Source organism: Anoplopoma fimbria, chromosome 8, assembly GCF_027596085.1.
Source record: "Anoplopoma fimbria isolate UVic2021 breed Golden Eagle Sablefish chromosome 8, Afim_UVic_2022, whole genome shotgun sequence".
Lineage (NCBI taxonomy): Eukaryota > Metazoa > Chordata > Actinopteri > Perciformes > Anoplopomatidae > Anoplopoma > Anoplopoma fimbria.
Genome location: NC_072456.1, coordinates 12003717 through 12022002, shown reverse-complemented (window position 1 = coordinate 12022002; position 18286 = coordinate 12003717). Strand labels below are relative to the sequence as shown.

The following is an 18286-nucleotide window of genomic DNA, read 5'->3' as shown; positions in this document are numbered from 1 at the left end:
TATCTCATCTTTCTGAATCATTTCCAAATAAATGACAAGGATGTATACTGGGAGCTCCTTCAGTTGTCAGTCAGAAAGTGACTGCTGTTTAAGGAATTGTGGGAAATAGCAGAAAGTCACTCAACTAATGTCACCTTGTGTTCCAAACATTTTGCAGACAGATTGCAACTGTTCCTTTGAATAAGTTCAGGGATCAAGGGAAATATCGTCCAGTCCTGGGAAAAATAACCATAAATATTTTAAGAAGAAATCTTTTTTTGGTGTAACTGTGAAACACTCATCTGAAAATGTGATGAGAAACACTGCTTTCTTTGGAAATGATTAACAGCTCATAAGGTTTCTGAACTGCTGGTTTAATGTTTAAATATTTGTTTTATGATAATGAGCTTTTTAACGTACAATCTTAATTTGATAAGTAACTAGTAACTATGGCTGTTAGATAAATATCATGAAGTAAGGAGTATAATATTTCACTCTGAATGTAATGGAGGAGATAGTGGCATTAATTGGTTATACTCAAAGCACAAGTGCATCAAAATGTGTTTAACTACCTGAGTTAATCCTAATATACCTAATTACTTTACTTTTGTTGGGTTTGACAGCTATTCTTCTACTGACCAAAAGCAGATTACATTGGTTAACTTTACTCAAATAGAAAATGATGCAGTGGTCTGATTTCCAAGCAAGTTGAAACTGGTAACCAAGCTCCTGCTAAGATAAGTATATTAATAGACTAAATTACATTTTGGATCAAAGAAAAAAACGTATTATAAATAGTCGTGCCATGTTTTCATTCTATAGCTATATACAGGACGTTTGTTGTGTATATCATTTGGGATTCAACCCACTTAAAATTGCATTATTATATTTTCCAAACATTTATTATGAAAATGTTGTGCAGTCAAATGCTGGACAATATAGTTAGTAATTCAACCAGATTTGCCACACACATAAAAACATCTTACAGAAGCTTCAGTTCAATGTATTATAATCTTTTTTCCTTTTTATTATATTTCTGCAGCTCTTTAATGTTTCAGCATGTGCTGCTATTTATCACATATGTCTGTCATCATAGTAACTGTAATATGTGGGGGTTTGGATGTCAGTATACTGTATTTAACTGTATAGTGTCATCAGGCACTGTGGCCCCCTGTGAGAGCGCCAGATGTCACTTCTTTCCCCTCACAGACAGTTAAGGTAGACCAGAGAGGGAATCTAAACTCCATTTTGTTCAGTAAGTTGGTTTCTAGTCCAGCAAAAACATTTACTTAATTTTTTATTCAATTTTTATTTTTTACTGAACACTTTACTTTTTGTCCCCCAATGTAACATCTATAAGCAGTATACAAGCATGGTTTATAACACACAATGTATTTATTAGCAGCTATATATCTGCTAATAAATAGCAGCTATAAGAACATCTTAACTGTCACTTATTTGTCATTGAGTGTATGCGTACACCAACCTCCTCAGCTATCATCATCATAATGTGTTATTAACCATTTATTAAATGTTTATGCTACCTGCTAAATAAGGCGACTTGCAGTTAAGTGTTGCCGTGTTTATTATTGTGTCAAGCATACATCTCTTTGAGCCTGCTTGAGCTTACAAGACATTTTATATAAGCTTTGTATACATTTTTAAAATGCAAAATAAAAAGTCCAAAAATAGAAAAACTGTTTTAACAATCAATGCTCTGGTCCTCTTTGACTGCAACAAAATCATTAATTACTGGGGAAAACAATGACTACTACTGACTACTACTGACTACTACTGAGTGATGGATGAATTATGACTCCACTCCAGCCAATCCACTCCAGAACTTGTCAGTTCCTCCTTACTCTGCTGGGCCAAGATGAAGGGAACAGATCTCCATACACACGCATACTACACCCACACACACACACACACACACACGCACACACACACACACACATACTACACACACACACGCGCACACACCACGGGGAGGAAGTATAGCCTGTGACGAAGAGAGGAGTCCGCAAAGAGAGCGCAGAGCGAGTGGAGAGTGTGGAACAAGCGCTCAAACAGCTCGGTGATGTGACGTATGGACCACTGCTTGTGTTGCTGCTGTGTGTGACTTGAGATCAAGTGTGTGAAGGAGGTGTTTGGATACCTGTTTGCTGCTTTTTTATTTGTGCCGAGGAGGGCAATGCTGATGAAAAACATGCTGAGTAACTTTTTAAACAGAGGCTTTATAAAGTGACAGTCATGTGCTGTGTGGTTTGTTGCTGTTTATGTGAGGAGAATGTGTGTGATGATGCTTGTTTTTTAGTACCCGATAGATTCATTTAATGGTTTTCATTTGAATTTGTGTGATTTTTCTTTTGTGTGTGTGTGTGTATGCGAGGTGTGAATGCATGCTGCTGCTGTGTGGTTATCACTAATGCTGCTGACTTGTCAAATGTGTGTATGATAGTGTATGACGTTAATACTGAATTGTGGGAGTTGTGTGTGTGTGTGTGTGTGTGTGTGTGTGTGTGTGTGTGTGTGTGTGTGAAAATGCTGCTCTTGTGTCGCTAACACACTGGGTGTGTTCTACTCGATTTAGTTTCTGCTTTTGTCGTTGCGTATGTGATGGTATGTGCCGCGTAGTGTGTGCATGAGTGCATGTGTGTGTGTGTGTGTGTGTGTGTGTGTGTGTGTGTGTGTGTCGGAGCAATGTACCGGCGTTCACCCTGTGCCAGAGCAAGGGTTCATTTTGACTTCAGTGAGGAGGTCATCAGGAAACTCCACGCCGCCAACCATGGCCATGCTCGCAGGTTAGGATGCACAGATGACCCACTCAAACACACACACACACACACACACACACACACACACACACACACACACACACACACACACACACACACACACACACACACACACACACACACTTAATGCTCTCTCACACTTCATTCTGTCCTTGCAGTGTTTTGTTCTGGTGTCAGTATTGTGGTTGTCATTTTCAGCTTCTGACTCACCTCTGACTCCAATAGCTGAACTGTTTCTTGCATGTAAAGTTGTCTTTTTTTTTTTTTTTTTTTAAAAACCTCTTCACCAAGTTGTTTAAGTTTTTCCTCAGAGTCCCCGAACTCTTCCCCTTTCAGTATATGTGTAGTCTTACTTCCTATTTCCCATACATCAAGATGTCCTGTCTTGTGTTCCTCATTATTATAATAATCCTCATATGGAATGTAGTTGTATGCATGTTATATCACATGTTGTGGTGAGAACATCCAACTCAAGTAGACTTTATGGTTTTGTGCGTAGCACCAGTTTCAGCAGAGTGATGTTTTGAATAGGCTGAATGCTGTGTAATTGCAGGTCCAAGAGTCGAGCAGTTACCCATGCAAAAGAGTCTGGTGTGTTCAGATGAATTTGTTTATAATCGTTTTATATTTTTAGCCACAGTGTGAACATAGTCTGGTCTGGGAGACACAACCAGAGGAACCGAAAGATATATCTTAAAGAAAAAAATACACATCATGACATCGAAGGGGCGGAATATGACTTTGTTGACAAGCAGGATTTATGTTTTAACCACCACGGCTAACTCTTCCTACATTTCTTCATTTCTTGAAATGCCTACAGAGCCAACACATAGCTAAAATAATGATTCCCATAAAAGGTTTTTTCTAGTGAATCACTAGAAAGTTTTTGCATTTGAACATTTGAAACAGTCTAAAAAGTTAACATTACTCTTTATTTGAATTCTGACATTTTAGGGACTGCTTGGCTTTAAATAATCACACACCACAAAGGTTGGGAACCAATGACTTGTCAGTTGACTTCAGGTACCAAAACTATTTTTTTTTATGTATCTTCCGCAGACATATTGAAGCGTTGCCAACTAAAAAGGAACTGTATGACTCAACGCCATTTATTGGATAAATAGGAAACAGTTTTTTTTCCTTTGTAATTTAGGTGAACTGCCAGTTTAAGAATATAATGTAATTGTTGCTGTAGTAATTCTGCACCTCAGTGCTCCGTTAAAAACATGGTTGGTGTTATTGTCCTAAAAGCAGCATACAGCCAACCATCATTGGAGGATAGACATAAAAAAAGAGTTGGGAAAGAAGGACAGTTTTAGTAGACTAGACAATGATGTTGTGTCAGAGATTTAAACTATCTGCTGGATATAGTAGTTTTATTTAGAAGTTCACGTGATTAAAGCCACTTAAAATAATTAGGAAAACAGAAGGAATAAAATGTATTATACTTTAATACGTTAACAATATTGCTTTTAAAAGCAAAGCTTTATCGTTATCATGTGTTTGTGTTTATTTGTCCTCCATAAATAATCTAAGTTTGTGCCATGATTTAAAGGGCCAGTGTGTAGGGTTTCAAGGGATCCATTAGCAAGAATTGAATATAATATTTATTATTATGTTTTGTTATGTATAATCACCTAAAACTAAGAGTCCTTATGTTTCTGTCAGCTTAGAATGAGCCCCTCATATCTTCATAAGAGCGTGCCCCCTTTATGGAGTTCGCCATAACAAGGCTCTTGTGAGAGCCTTTCACATTTTCACGTTACCTGAAGGCCGCTGTAGTCCTCCCGCATGCTTGTGAAACTGTGGTAAGGTGAGCTGCATGTCAAAAACATGGTAACACTAGCAGCCTTGTGACTTCCGTTGCTCCTAAAGTTGTATTATAATAGTAAGGATGGCTTTTGAGGGAGGAGAATTACCACTGATTTGCACTCTGCGGCTCACGTTACTTTGAAAGGGAGGGCGGAGCGGACCACTGGATGCCAGTGAAAACAAGCAGCAAAACTGCTGCTGATGTTGAGTTCACACTCTTTTTTTATAATATTTGAGTCAAGGGAGAAATAACCCAGTGTGAAAAACTAGGTTGGGTCTCACCCCAGGAGGTCTGTGGGTAATCTGGCTCAGCTGGAGACACGTCAGGCTGCTGGCCGGAACTGCTGCCATGTTTAGGGGACATAATCACAATGAAATAGAGCAGGAAAGTAATGCTGTAAGTTTGTTTCTTTAATCTTTTAAAACAAAATAGCCGTGGTGGCAATTTTCATGGAGGTGTGGAGACGTTGAGTTCTGGAGACATCCACCTCTGGTTGGGTGGGTTCACCTCTGTCAATGAGGGTTTCCTGTGGAAAGTACTGGACTATAATAAAGAAAGCAGAAGTACACAGATGGTGTACTGTACTGTGCTGCATGTTCGAATCATTAGACAGGTACACGAGGCCTACATGAGCACCAGGGGGTAATTACTCCATTAATGGTCCTCTGTGTGCATTGTAGATGCATGTGCTATTGTTTGTACAAAGCCTATGTCATATTTACACAAATGCAGCTGCCCTTTCATGGTACATTGGTGTGCATGGATTAGCCTATATATGTGTGTATAAGGGAGTGTTTCTCACATATTCAGCAAGGACAGGAGATGAGCTTAACCAAATATTTTGTCAGTGACCCGGATTCCTATGTCATAATAACAAAGAGCCAAGCCTATTTTATCTGCACAGAAGCTTTTCCTGGGTGCTGGGTCCCTTTTGTCATTTTCAGCCTTCACCACTTGTCAGGACAAAGTTACCTCAGATCATCTTGGACCAACATCGATTCTCTAGCGAGGACTTTTTTCACGCTTAAAACACAAACTGCTGATTTGAGGATACATTATTTGAGTGCAAATAAACAGATTAGATGCACTAACAGCTATTCATGCTGCTGTCTGTGTAGTACTTCACAATAGCGAGCCTTTTAGGGCAATGTAGAGGAGCAGTGTTTGCTGTAACTTGATTGTAATTGGTCATAACAGACAAAAGCTGTGGCTTAAATAGAGTATATAGAGTCAGAGCTGTTGGCAAAATAACCCTAAACATCCGCCTGGCTTGAAACTGCAGGAATTTTCAATTAAACAAAACTAACCCTGAAGCGGCTCTTCATCCTTCATCTTATATTTCATTACATGTTACGTTGCAGACAGCGTTTTAAACCAAATTTCTTTTCACTTTGGTGACCCATTTATTTTCCTTTCCAGCACAGGACTTTGAATTACACTGTTTTGTGCTTTCTTGCCCATGGGTGGGGTTCAGCACTGTGATGTAGAGTCTGTGGTTTGGAAGTATTTTATTTGAAATGCACTTTACTTTCAGTGTTGTTATGGAGATGGATACACAGAAAAATGTGGCGAGGACTCGTCTTGACTCTGCTGTGGTTCATGTCGTCGGGGGCTTTTGACTTCTGAGTAACTGGTCAAAGTTGAAATGAGCTGCCGTGGCTGTTTAGTGGGGTTGATGGTGATTATGGTGATTATTGCAATTAAGATAATGATGAGAATGATTACAAGATAGTAAGGATTCCTGGGAGGATCACAAGGATCAAGAAGATGGTGAAATGGTGGTAAGGGTTAAGTTGATGGTGGTATCTACAGTGATGGAAGAAGTATTCATTTCCTTTATTCGAGAAAAAGTACCCTTACATTCACAAAAACATATTCCTCAAAGTCCTGCAATAAGTACATAAGTAAAATGTACTTCAAATATCCAAAGTAAAAAATATTTGGTCTGCAGAAAAATGGCACCTGTGACTTTTTTATTATTATTCATCACAGTATTACTATTAGATATTTGTAGCTGAGGTTGAGCTAGTTTACGTTTCATATTTCATATCAAGTAAGTGTTTGCAACACACTTTTTTTGGGGGGGGTGAAATGCTGAATAACTTTGCCTCTTATGGAACTGCCAACAAATCATAAACATCTGAAACATGACAAGGAGCCCCACGTACATAATCATTTGTACATTTTATAAACTTATCCCGTATCTTTTAAGGTAAAATCTTAATGTGAAAAATAGTAACTCCAGCTGGTTTCTAGTTACCTCAAGTACCTTAAAACTGCAATTAAATGCAGTACATGAATACATCTTTAGATACTAAGTTAACTTAGTTACTTTCCACCATTGGTTATCTCTCAATATCTCAATGAGGTCCATCATATTAAATAGCTTTACCTTTAATGGAGTTGTAGTTCCAGCACACAGAGTTCAATGAGAGCAACAGAGGGAAGTTAAGGACTGTGACCGGGGGTAGCTTGACTCTGTGCAGTGTAATGGAAAATAGATGCCACACAGCAATTTTCCAGCACAGCAATGTTTTTTTAAAGTTCTGCTATAAGTTTCTATGACTTTTCCAGTTTTCTCTGTCTCTTTTCACTCATATTAACCTTGTCTTTTTCTTGGTATAAGTTGATTTCAGTTCATCATCATCAACGCTGTCATATCATCTTTTGGCCAGTTCTGCTTGTGTTTTTCCTGAAACAGTGTGTCATGCGGTTTTGTATTTAGACCGTAAATTATTTCTAAATGAGAGCATCTTCTAGATGACTTTGTACCTAAATGTGCATATATAATGACTTGGCGCAAGTCCTAAATATGTTAGTGGCCTAATTTCTATTAATAGGTGCTGTGTCTACTTGGATTCCTGAGTTTTCAGAGGCCAGAGGACCTATTTGATTCTCAGCATGGTTTTAACTTGATGGAATTCTTGTTTTTATAAATCAAAGATTAGGGGAATGATTCTGGGGGTTCATGTTTTTATTAGTGTATTAAACATTCCCATGGTGGGTAATAGTAGACAAACCGATGTGTTCAGACTAGATGTGGGAATAGATTAGTGTTTGACAAAGATAACTGTCCTTTAACATTTAGATGTTTTGTGTCCTTGGTTGCTAAAGTTGTACCCTTTACTCCAGAGATTTAAGCTCATATGTCAGGAAAGCACTGATTTAACATTGGCATGTTGAGACTAGCTCGGGTTATTAGCCTATTTTAAGATACTTCAGCTGTCGATTCATGTAGGGAAATGTTGCTGCAATCTTTTGGAGCATCACATTTCAGCTGCTATTTTTGGTTGTTCTGATGGGATCGCTCAATCAGCTCATCATCCTTCTGGAGCGTTTCAGAGCTTTTGCACATTTGACCAAGCCAGCCAGTTAGTCAGAAATGTCTTTTTAGGACCCACTGCTTGTACAGGACCTCTCTCTCCATGTCTCCGGCTTCAGTCCCGTTTGTCTCTGATACAGTATGACCAGAAGTCCTACGTATGATGTAGTGGAGAAGATTTAATCTATGATTTTTCAAGCCACAACATAAGCATTAGCAAAATTGCTCATGCAATAACAGAACAATCCCCCATTCAAGAAATAATATTTAAACCTCTGCTAACCGTAGGACAAACAGCAGGTGTTACCATGGCACCTCTGTTTGCAAAACCCAACAGACAAATGGTGACTGGTTTCCCCTCACTATAACACACAGGAAGGAAGAGATTAATTCAAAGTGTAAGAAACTCTCTCTCTCTCCCTGTCTGGGAAACTCTGTGGCTCTCTCTTTACGAGCACAAGTGTCTGTTTCTTCTTAACCCATTGTGTCTAGTCTCCTGTTTTGTATTTTACCCGGGTGAGAAATGAGATGAATTTATGATTTAGGACAATTTAATGGTTAGAGTAAGCAAAAGCTTACATTTTTTAACTTTTTTATTTAATAATAAAAATGCATCAAATTACAATATGAAAACAACTGACAATGTAACAAAAATTTTAACTTTACTGCTCTTAAGGAATCTCCTAGTAAACTAGGGCTGTAATCTAAATATCTTGGATTTTTCAACATTGGTCTGACAAAACATTTTATTTAAAGATATCACCTTTGGCTGCTGGACAGGGCATTTATCCAGACAAAATGACTCATTGTTGAAGAAACAAAATAATCAGCATCAGAGTCAGGTCAACAATACTGGATCAAATGGGGTGTAAAATAGTTATCACACACCTACAGCCACAGGATACTGAGTTGTCACACTACCAGTAAATGACACTGAAGGTGGCCTGCAGGCCAGTGACCTGAAACTTCACCATTGTCTTAGAGCTAGGAAGTGGAGTCATTTCCCAGAAAGAAAACATGTATTATTTGTCAAAACTCTTCCAACTCCCCTATGCTATCTTCCCTTTCTGTCACTGGAGTTTAGTTCAGTTTAGTCTCTGCTTTATGCTACTCTTGTCTGCTCACAGTAGCTGCTGCCCTGTGCCAAGTTCAACCAAATTTTAAATGAAGTCTCTTCATGAGGACAGATGTTATATATCAGATGTGTATTATGTCTGCATTGTTAAATTTAGATTTAACAAGTACAGTTCACGTCTCTGTTGATCAGTGATTTAATGGTATTTCAAATTAAGTCAATTTAATTAAGCAGTTTTAGCTTGTGAGTTAACTTTAAGTACCAGATACTTAAAAAAAAAAGTATTTAAAGCACTTAATGGTTAGGCTTCCCAGTACATCTCTGACATGTTGACTGACTATAAACCAGTATAGTTCTGGGTCAGATGGGGATTTTTTAACTGCACCTGGTCCTGAAATTAGATCCAGATCTGATGAGGAACATATACAGTTGTGTACAGGCCTTTTGTAGAAAGGAACGAGTTACCAAACAGTATTAGAGAATCAATTGCAGATGTACTTAAAACAGACTATTAGTATGAGTATACTCATCTTCCTTTCTAATATTGCTTTAGTCTTTGTGAATTGATATTTTATGGAGTATTGAACCAATAGCTACTGCAGAAGCTAATGGGGAGTAACTAAAATAAACATATAAATAATGAGACAACTTCTCTCCTTATCTGTCTGTCTATCAGTCTGGTCGTCAGACGGACAGATGCAGCTGGTTCATGGGAAAGGAATGTTGTGTCATCCTAGCAAATCATGTGAGGACCAGAGGAAGGGCTTCCTGATTGCTTTACTGAAGAATAACACCACAATCATAACTGAGGCAGCCTATGCAGTACCATAATGATAATGATTGGTTGGTAAATTTTATAAAGTTGGAAAATGTACATCCCCAAGGAATCAGTGTCCCAAGTAGTTTTTTGGAAGGCATACCGATGACATGCCATCCTGTAATAACATATAAACACAAACGTGCGTCATGAAACCCGCTGACGCTTTGCTCCTTTTCATGCTGGGTTGACTGATTATTTCCCCTCTACCTAGGAAGCTCATGATTGAAAGAAAGCATCTGGCCTCTGGTTCTCTTGATCTCTCAGCAGTCCTTGTTCTCATCCTGTCTCTGAACAGACGCCATGCTTCCAATTGACTGAGCAGGAACATGAATTTTGCAATTGTGTATGTTTAGATATAGACATGTGTGAGATTCGAGTGCTGATGTCCATGTGGTTCTGTACATGAACTTCAAAGAGAAAGCATTGGGGTGTTGGTATGAGTGAGATTGGCTTCCCAGACAAATGCACTAATCCACTAAACCACCAGGACACCCCCATAGAAAAGGGTCTTTGTTCCCAAGGTCTGTCTTTGTGTTGTATTTTGAAGGCTAAATTATTTGATATCCCTTCTTCGTCCTGTTAAGTAGACTGAGTTAATTGTGCTGCCATAAGTTGAATGTTCTTATTTTTCTACAGTCATTACATGCCTGTTTTTGTTTTGTTGATGTAATGGAATAATCAAAGGTCAGAGGTCCACTGAGTAGTCTTCCCTCAGCAAATAAAGTTGTAGAAGGAGATGCTGTTCAAAAAAGTTGGACCTTTTCATTTTAGATTATTTTGTTAACAATTACTGTTCCCAAAAGAAAATAATGGCTTTCTAAGATTAAATAGTTTAAATTACTTAGCTTTATTTCCCATGGCAAATGGGGTTAGGGTTAGGGATAGTGGGAGTTTGATAGTGAGTTTGGTGCAGTCAGTACTACCGGGGGAACATACTAGACACAGACTTGGGCATCGGTCATCCAGAGGAACACAAGGGAGTCGTCAGTCTGTAGGTGTTAAATGTTTGAAATCCTCAAACGTTGGTGTTTTAAGTACAGTTTCGAAAATAAATGCTTTGTCTAAATGTCAACTGATGGATCTGTTTTTACTTTACAGTACAAGTTTGAAGTTGCTGTAATAGAACTAAACTGAATGGCCTGCTGGTTCTGTTTTTATATGAGGACTTATTAGCTTCATCCTGGTAGCATAGCTCCTTAGGTGTGTTTGCTCTGTCAGCAGTCTCGCCGTAGTTAGCATTGTTAGCACTGTTAGCTATGAGCCGCCGGTTCGCCATTGACATATCAAGAGCTGTTGAGAAGCAATGAAAATGCTAGCAATCTCAGGACTTGAAGCTTTAATCAAGATGCTTTGTTACTATTCTGATACTGTACTAATGTATATAATAGTAAAGTTAGAAAAAAGGTTCCAAAACTTTTCCAAACCAAGTTAAACCTTTATGATGAATAGCATCCCTTCCATTGGTACGGGAATAACTGCATATTTAAACAATAAATGTTTATATTTCAGTTTTTCAATGTAGATGTTGCACTTTTTTTTTTTCATTTAACGGATCTGTTTGCCAAACAAAACATGTCAAGGTCATGTAAAGACCTCTCCTTTGTATCTCCCAAATTTAACTAGGCCTTTTTCTTTTTCTGGTATTTCATAGACCATATGATAAAACAGTTAGTTGATGATAAAAATGATCATTCGTTTCATTCCTACTATCTTCAGAGTCGTTCATCAGAGTCAACCATAACACCACCTTTATATATCAAAGCTCAAAGTCCTGAAGAGCAAACTTCAAAGTTTGGTTACTTTCCTTAATTTCCTTTTTAAGTAACCATGGTACAGGTATCTGTGTAATATGCACTCAGTGTTGGGGGTTGTGAAAGGGAGATCCACTTCCTTTTTTCAGCACATTGTTGGATCAGAGCTGTTGTGTTTGTAGCAGTAGAACAGTAGAACAACACATGAATATCAGGAGGCTTATAACAACGCTCCAGGCTTCCTGACAAAGCAGGTAGCTATATCTAAAAACCATGGTCATGGGGGAAGTCACTCAGTATATTTATTCAAGTACTGCACTCAAGTACAATTTTGAGGTACTTAAGTTTCTATTTTCTGCTACTTCTATTTGCAACATTTCAGAGGGAATATTGTACTTTTTACTCCATTTATTTGACAGATGGAGTAAATGGTTACTTTTGTTTTTAATGATGTGTCTAAAGTTAATAACCGTGTGTAGTTATTTGCAAACGGTTTTAGAATTCCAAACTCAGCATAAAGCAGACAATGTATCCATACCTGGTGAATAACTTGTTCACATGACTCAGTGCTTTCAGCTTTTATGCCACATTAAAGCATTAATAACAATAATCCATGAATGCTAATATATCAGTAACAGGGGCCATTGTTCTGCATTTATGAATAATTTTACTTTTTACATTTTAAGTCCATCTTGCTGATATAACTTCTGTTCTTTAACTTAAGTAAGGTTTTGACATGAAAATGTTATCCTTTCAAATGTTCTTGTTACAGTATATCATCTCTATCACAAGGTTAATGTGAAGCTCTTCAGCTTTTATATAGCACCAGAGAAAAATATCGGACAGTTGCTAGATATGCGTGTTGTGGATGACTAGATTTGCCTGCACTGACTCTAGAATTAGTCTTCTCCACACGTGACCACAATACACAAAGCCAGTGGATTGACCTGAGGGCAGAGCAGTCAAGCATCCAATACACGGTGGATAGTGCAGCCATGCATGCGTGTGCATATATAACACATGCACACAGGCACACTGTTCATTTACCTTTGATCTTGTCTGTTCATTCTTTGTTTTTAGTTTCAGAAACAGAAAATTGAACAGGAAATTCTGCATAAGAAACGCTTGCACAAATTGTAGCACCTGGTCGAAATTATAACAGAAAAAAAAGGAGGGCTGTGCCTCTTCCTCAGGCAGCAAAAGCACCAAGCTTGAAAGAGTTGCAAGCCTTTTCTGTGTTCATCATGTCATTGGGTGCTTGTATTTGTGCAAATATTTAGCATATGAAACTTTCTCAGATTTCTTTATTTGACTGTTTCCCTCATGTTTTCTATTATAACTGATCCATCTCTGGACCCCATGTCATAATTCAACATACACATGGTTTATTTTAACATGTCACTTGAAAATGTAGACCTGCTGTGTCACACAATATCGGCCTTGCAGCACAGACACTTTTTAAAGAGCAAAACCCCTCACTGTATCTTAATTTGAGTCATGTTTTAGCATCATTCTATAGTTTTGACACCCTGTAGGATTCAGCACCAAAGCTTTTAACAAACACATTACTTGTTTCACACATTACACAAATTTTAAGATTGCTAAATTTACTGAATGTTTCTTTTGTCAAACATTCCATTAATTTATGCACAAGAACCTATCTGCTGTTTGACAAAGCGATTGCAATGAAAACTGCATTTCATTCATGATCTGCCAGCGTGCTTACTACCGACATCCTCAAGGCATTCTGGAAAGTTAAAGCAGTGATGTAATCCATAAAACCCTGTGCTTGTCCTACAAAGTTTTACACCACAGTTTGCGTCTTTTAACAAAATTTTGTGGATTCTTAAAATTTTGAAGACACAAAATGTAAATCCCTAATCATTCTCATCAGTTAATTTTATACACACAAGGTCTCAAGGTTGAGAGTTGTTTAGCACTCTGTCCATTGGGAGGATCCTCTGGTTTTCAGAACAGGGACTTCTGGCTGTTTGAAGGATTGTGTTGCTGTTGTTGCTCCTCGACTTTGAATCAGACTCACAAAAAGTGTAATAGAATATATTTGTACATGTTTTCAAAACATCTTGAAACTAATGTGACTTGTTTTCTTTTAGTTTAATAAGTTTAGACTTTGTGGTTTGTGCAATTTGAGCTCTTTCCTTATTTATTGTCTTGTCTGTCTCGGTCATTTCTCCCTTCTGTGACTCGTTTTACAGACTGAGCTTTTATCTCTGATGTTATACACGTCTTTGTTTTTGTTTGGACCAGATTCCCATCATTTGTGTAAAAGACATCCCTTCACCTTTCACTAACTTTCCCACTTTCCCCGCGGTAAAAAAACAATAGAAATCCCTCCCATCCAGTCCCATGTGCCCGACAAGTGGTTTTAACGAAAGCATAGTGTCAAGAGTTATTGGTTATAATGAGTTGCCACAGGGGCCTGTACTAAGGAACACCGTCCATATGCAGTGAAATGTAATATGCACAGTACATGAAGCAGCAGGTCAGAACAGTTTCATCAAAATTAAAGCCTGTTACAATAATCTTTATCATAGTATAAAAGAGGTGCAGCAGCAGCCACTACTGATCTTCTCCTCTCCACCCTTTCCTCCTCTTTGGACAACCTCTGTCCCTTCACCTCCAGGCCTGCACGGCCAACTCCTCCTGCCCCATGGCTGTCGGACTCAGTGCGTACTGATAGACGGAGCCTAAGAGCGGCTGAGCGTAAATGGAGAACAGGCAAACTCCCGGAGGACCTTCTTAACTTCCAATCTCTCCTTTCCACTTTTTCCTCCTCTCTAGCTACTGCCAAAGCGGCTTTTTTTCCGCTCTAAAATCCTAACCTCTGCTTCCAATCCTAAAAAACTCTTTAAAACTTTCTCTTCACTCCTCCAACCCCCACCCCCTTCTCCTACTTCCTCCCTTCTCCCTGATGATTTCGCCAACTTCTTTGACAAGAAGGTAAACTTCTTCCCCTTCTTCCCTCTCCACACCCCATCTTACCCTATTTTGCTCCCCTCTCCCCTAACGAGGTCCTCGACCTTGTTACATCTAACCGCCCCACCACGTGCTCCCTTGACCCGATCCCCTCAACTCTTCTTCAGTCTATTGCGACTGAGCTCCTTCCTTTCCTCACCCACCTCATCAACACATCTCTCGTCTCGGGATGCTTTCCCTCGGCCTTCAAGACTGCCAGAGTCACCCCCCTTCTGAAAAAACCATCACTTGACCCCTCTGATGTCAAGAACTTCAGACCGGTTTCTCTTCTACCCTTTCTATCCAAAACACTTGAACGCGCTGTCTCTAAACAACTGTCTTCCTACCTCCACCAGAACAACCTCTTGGACCCCCACCAGTCCGGGTTCAAGGTGGGTCACTCGTCAGAGACGGCCCTCCTTGCGGTAACAGAGTTGCTTCACGCCGCGAGAGCGAACTCTCTCTCCTCTGTCCTGATTCTCCTGGACCTGTCAGCGGCGTTTGACACGGTGAACCACCAGATCCTCCTCTCCACCCTCGAGGGGATGGGCGTCTCAGGCTCTGCACTCTCCCTGTTTGCATCCTACCTGACAGGTCGATCCTACCAGGTGACATGGAGGGGGGCCGTGTCGGAACCATGCATGCTCACTACGGGGGTTCCACAAGGTTCAGTTCTGGGCCCCCTTCTCTTCTCGCTCTACACAACATCCCTGGGTTCTGTTATTCGCTCGCATGACTTCTCTTACCATTGTTATGCCGATGACACCCAGCTGGTCTTGTCATTTCCTCCCGGTGACACCCAAGTGGAGGCACGCATTGCTGCGTGCTTGGCTGACATCTCGAAGTGGATGGTGACACACCACCTGAAGCTCAACCTGGACAAAACCGAGCTACTGTTCCTCCCGGGGAAGGGTTGCCTGCACCGAGACCTGTCCATCACCATTGATGATGCCGTGGTGACGCCAACTCGGACTGTGAGTAATCTGGGTGTGACCCTGGACGACCAACTGTCGTTCTTAGCAAACATTGCATCGGTCACACGCTCCTGCAGATTCCTCCTCTACAACATCAGGAGGATTCGCCCCTTCCTCACTGACGAGACGGTGCAGGTGCTCATCCAGGCTCTGGTCATCTCCCGCCTGGACTACTGCAACTCACTACTTGCCGGAGCCCCGGCGTCGGCCATCAGACCTCTGGAGCTTGTCCAGAAAGCTGCAGCACGTCTGGTGTTCAATCGCCCCAAGTTCTCCCACACAACTTCCCTTCTCCGTTCTGTACACTGGCTCCCTGTAAGAGCTCGCATCCAGTTTAAGACTCTGGTGCTAGACTACAGGGCAGTGAAAGGAACAGCTCCTTCCTATCTCCAGGCCATGGTCAAGCCCTACACCCCCGCCCGACCACTTCGCTCTGCTGCCTCGGGGCGATTGGTTGCCCCGTCGCTCAGAGGTCCCTGCGGCCGATCCACCCGGTCACAGCTTTTTTCTGTCCTGGCCCCTCAGTGGTGGAATGAACTCCCCACTGACGTCAGGACAGCAGAGTCGCTGCCCATCTTTCGGCGCAGGCTGAAAACTCACCTCTTCAAGAAGCACTACCCTGAGCCTTCCTCGTAGCACTTATTGCATTCGCATTAGTTTGTTGCACTTATTGTATTCGTATCAGTTCGTTGCACTTATTGTATTCGTATTAGTTTGTAGCACTTATTGTATTCGTATTATCCATCCATCTTCCATAACCGCTTATCCAGTTAAGGGTCGCGGGGGTGCTGGAGCCGATCCCAGCTGTCAATGGGCGAAGGCAGGGTACACCCTGGACAGGTCGCCAGTCTGTCACAGGGCTGACATATAGAGACAGACAACCATTCACACTCACATTCACACCTACGGGCAATTTCAGAGTCATCAATTAACCTAAGCTGCATGTCTTTGGACTGTGGGAGGAAGCCGGAGAACCCGGAGAGAACCCACGCTGACACGGGGAGAACATGCAAACTCCACACAGAAGGTTGTCTAGCCCGGGAATTGAACCCGGGACCCTCGTGCTGTGAGGCGACAGTGCTAACCACTACACCACCGTGCAGCCCTGTATTCGTATTAGTTTGTTGCAATTATTGTTTTCGTAGTAATTTGCTTCTGCACTATACTTTTGCTCTGGTTGATGCTTTTAGATGCTTGTTTAAGAAAGGAGATGCACTTATGACTTCTGGTGACTAGTAGTTCTCTTGAATACCTATGTTGAATACACTTCCTGTAAGTCGCTTTGGATAAAAGCGTCTGCTAAATGACTGTAATGTAATGTAATGTAATGTAATTTCATGACCGTAAATTAGTTTTGTCACAAAAATCATTGTTTAAACTCAGATTTAAAATAAGCACAGAAAAACTTCCTCACTTTGGCAGACGGACTTGAAAACAGTTTTTTCGATTTACTCAGTAAAGGTCAGACATCAAAACGAAGCATCAATAAGCAAAGCATTTTTGGCCAGAGGTGGACTTTAAGTTTGTGGTGTAACCAGCACCTTCTCTGCTGGTGTGTGTTTACTATACAGAAGAGGAAGTAGTGGCCATCAAGGCAGAACAAAGTGATAAAAGAGTGCGACCTGCAAAAACTCAAACTACAGTGGAAAATATCACAGACAAAACACATCTCACATTTGTTTGTTGGAGCCGAACGCACACCACAGCCATTAAAAACTGTCTCACTCTCTTCTTTGATGTCTTAATGAGATCCACCTCCTCCTTCCCACATTCCCCTATGTTCTCCTCCTCACGAATGTAGGAGCACTAATGTCAGTGAATGAACAGTGTGCACTCTAGCGTGTAACTCTGCCCTTTGTTGCCCAGTCATGTCAAATCTATCCATGACTGCGTGTTTCCACATGATCATGTGTGAGAGTTAGGGACTGCAGTTTATCTCATAAGGGGATGTTGATGGTGTATACGTGAAAGAATTACACTTTTCATTTCCTCAAGCTCGTTTAAACCTGAGCAGGTCCACAGAGCGCTGGATAATGAAAAAAATCATTATCAGAAAGACTTGTTGTTTTTATGATAAGTTGAAGGTCAGACAAGGAGTGTTTTCATAGCATAGTTATATTTGAGTCTAATGAAAACCCGGTTGCTTTGCATTCTTAAATCCAGCTCCAGTCGTTTTCCTATCCGGAAATAATGTATCTCTCTCTCATTTTTGTTCAAAGCTTTATATTACAAAAAAAAAAGAATCTGCGATGACAAATAAACATCTTAAATATTGTGTGTTTATCTGTTTTCAGTTTTGATGTGGAGAATGGCCCGTCCACCAGCTGCAGCCCTCTGGACCCCCAGGCCTCCCCGGGTCTGGTCTGGTCCTTCACACTAACTTCCCCGGTCATAACCAGCGCCGAGAGTCCTTCCTCTACCGCTCTGACAGCGACTATGATCTGTCGCCAAAGTCCATGTCACGAAACTCCTCCATCGCCTCTGAACTGTAAATATAAAACACACTTCATGCACACAAAGCACAAGTATGTGCATGCCAGAGTCAAAGAAAGAGGCACAGAAGAAGGTGGCATATACACATTTCTAAGAAGAAGTATATTCCTATATAAGTAATTTTACATACTGTATATATTATATACATACATGTTAATCAACCAAGCAATTAATAAATTAGGATGAAAATTCCTTTTTGTCCATTCCATAATGGTAGTTTAATCAAAAACAAACAACAACACTAAGTAAACCTCTGTATGCACTTAACTTACTTCTAATTTAATT

At 40.3% G+C, this 18286-nt stretch overlaps 1 protein-coding gene across 1 annotated transcript in view; it reads left to right on the top strand.

The window, feature by feature from the left end:
• pde4ba (phosphodiesterase 4B, cAMP-specific a) overlaps positions 1–18286 on the top strand; it is a 110653-nt gene that overhangs the window by 40637 nt on the left and 51730 nt on the right. Inside the window, 2 exon segments of the mRNA XM_054602092.1 lie at positions 17803–17866; positions 17869–17996. Coding sequence (XP_054458067.1) covers positions 17803–17866; positions 17869–17996 — 192 coding nt within the window.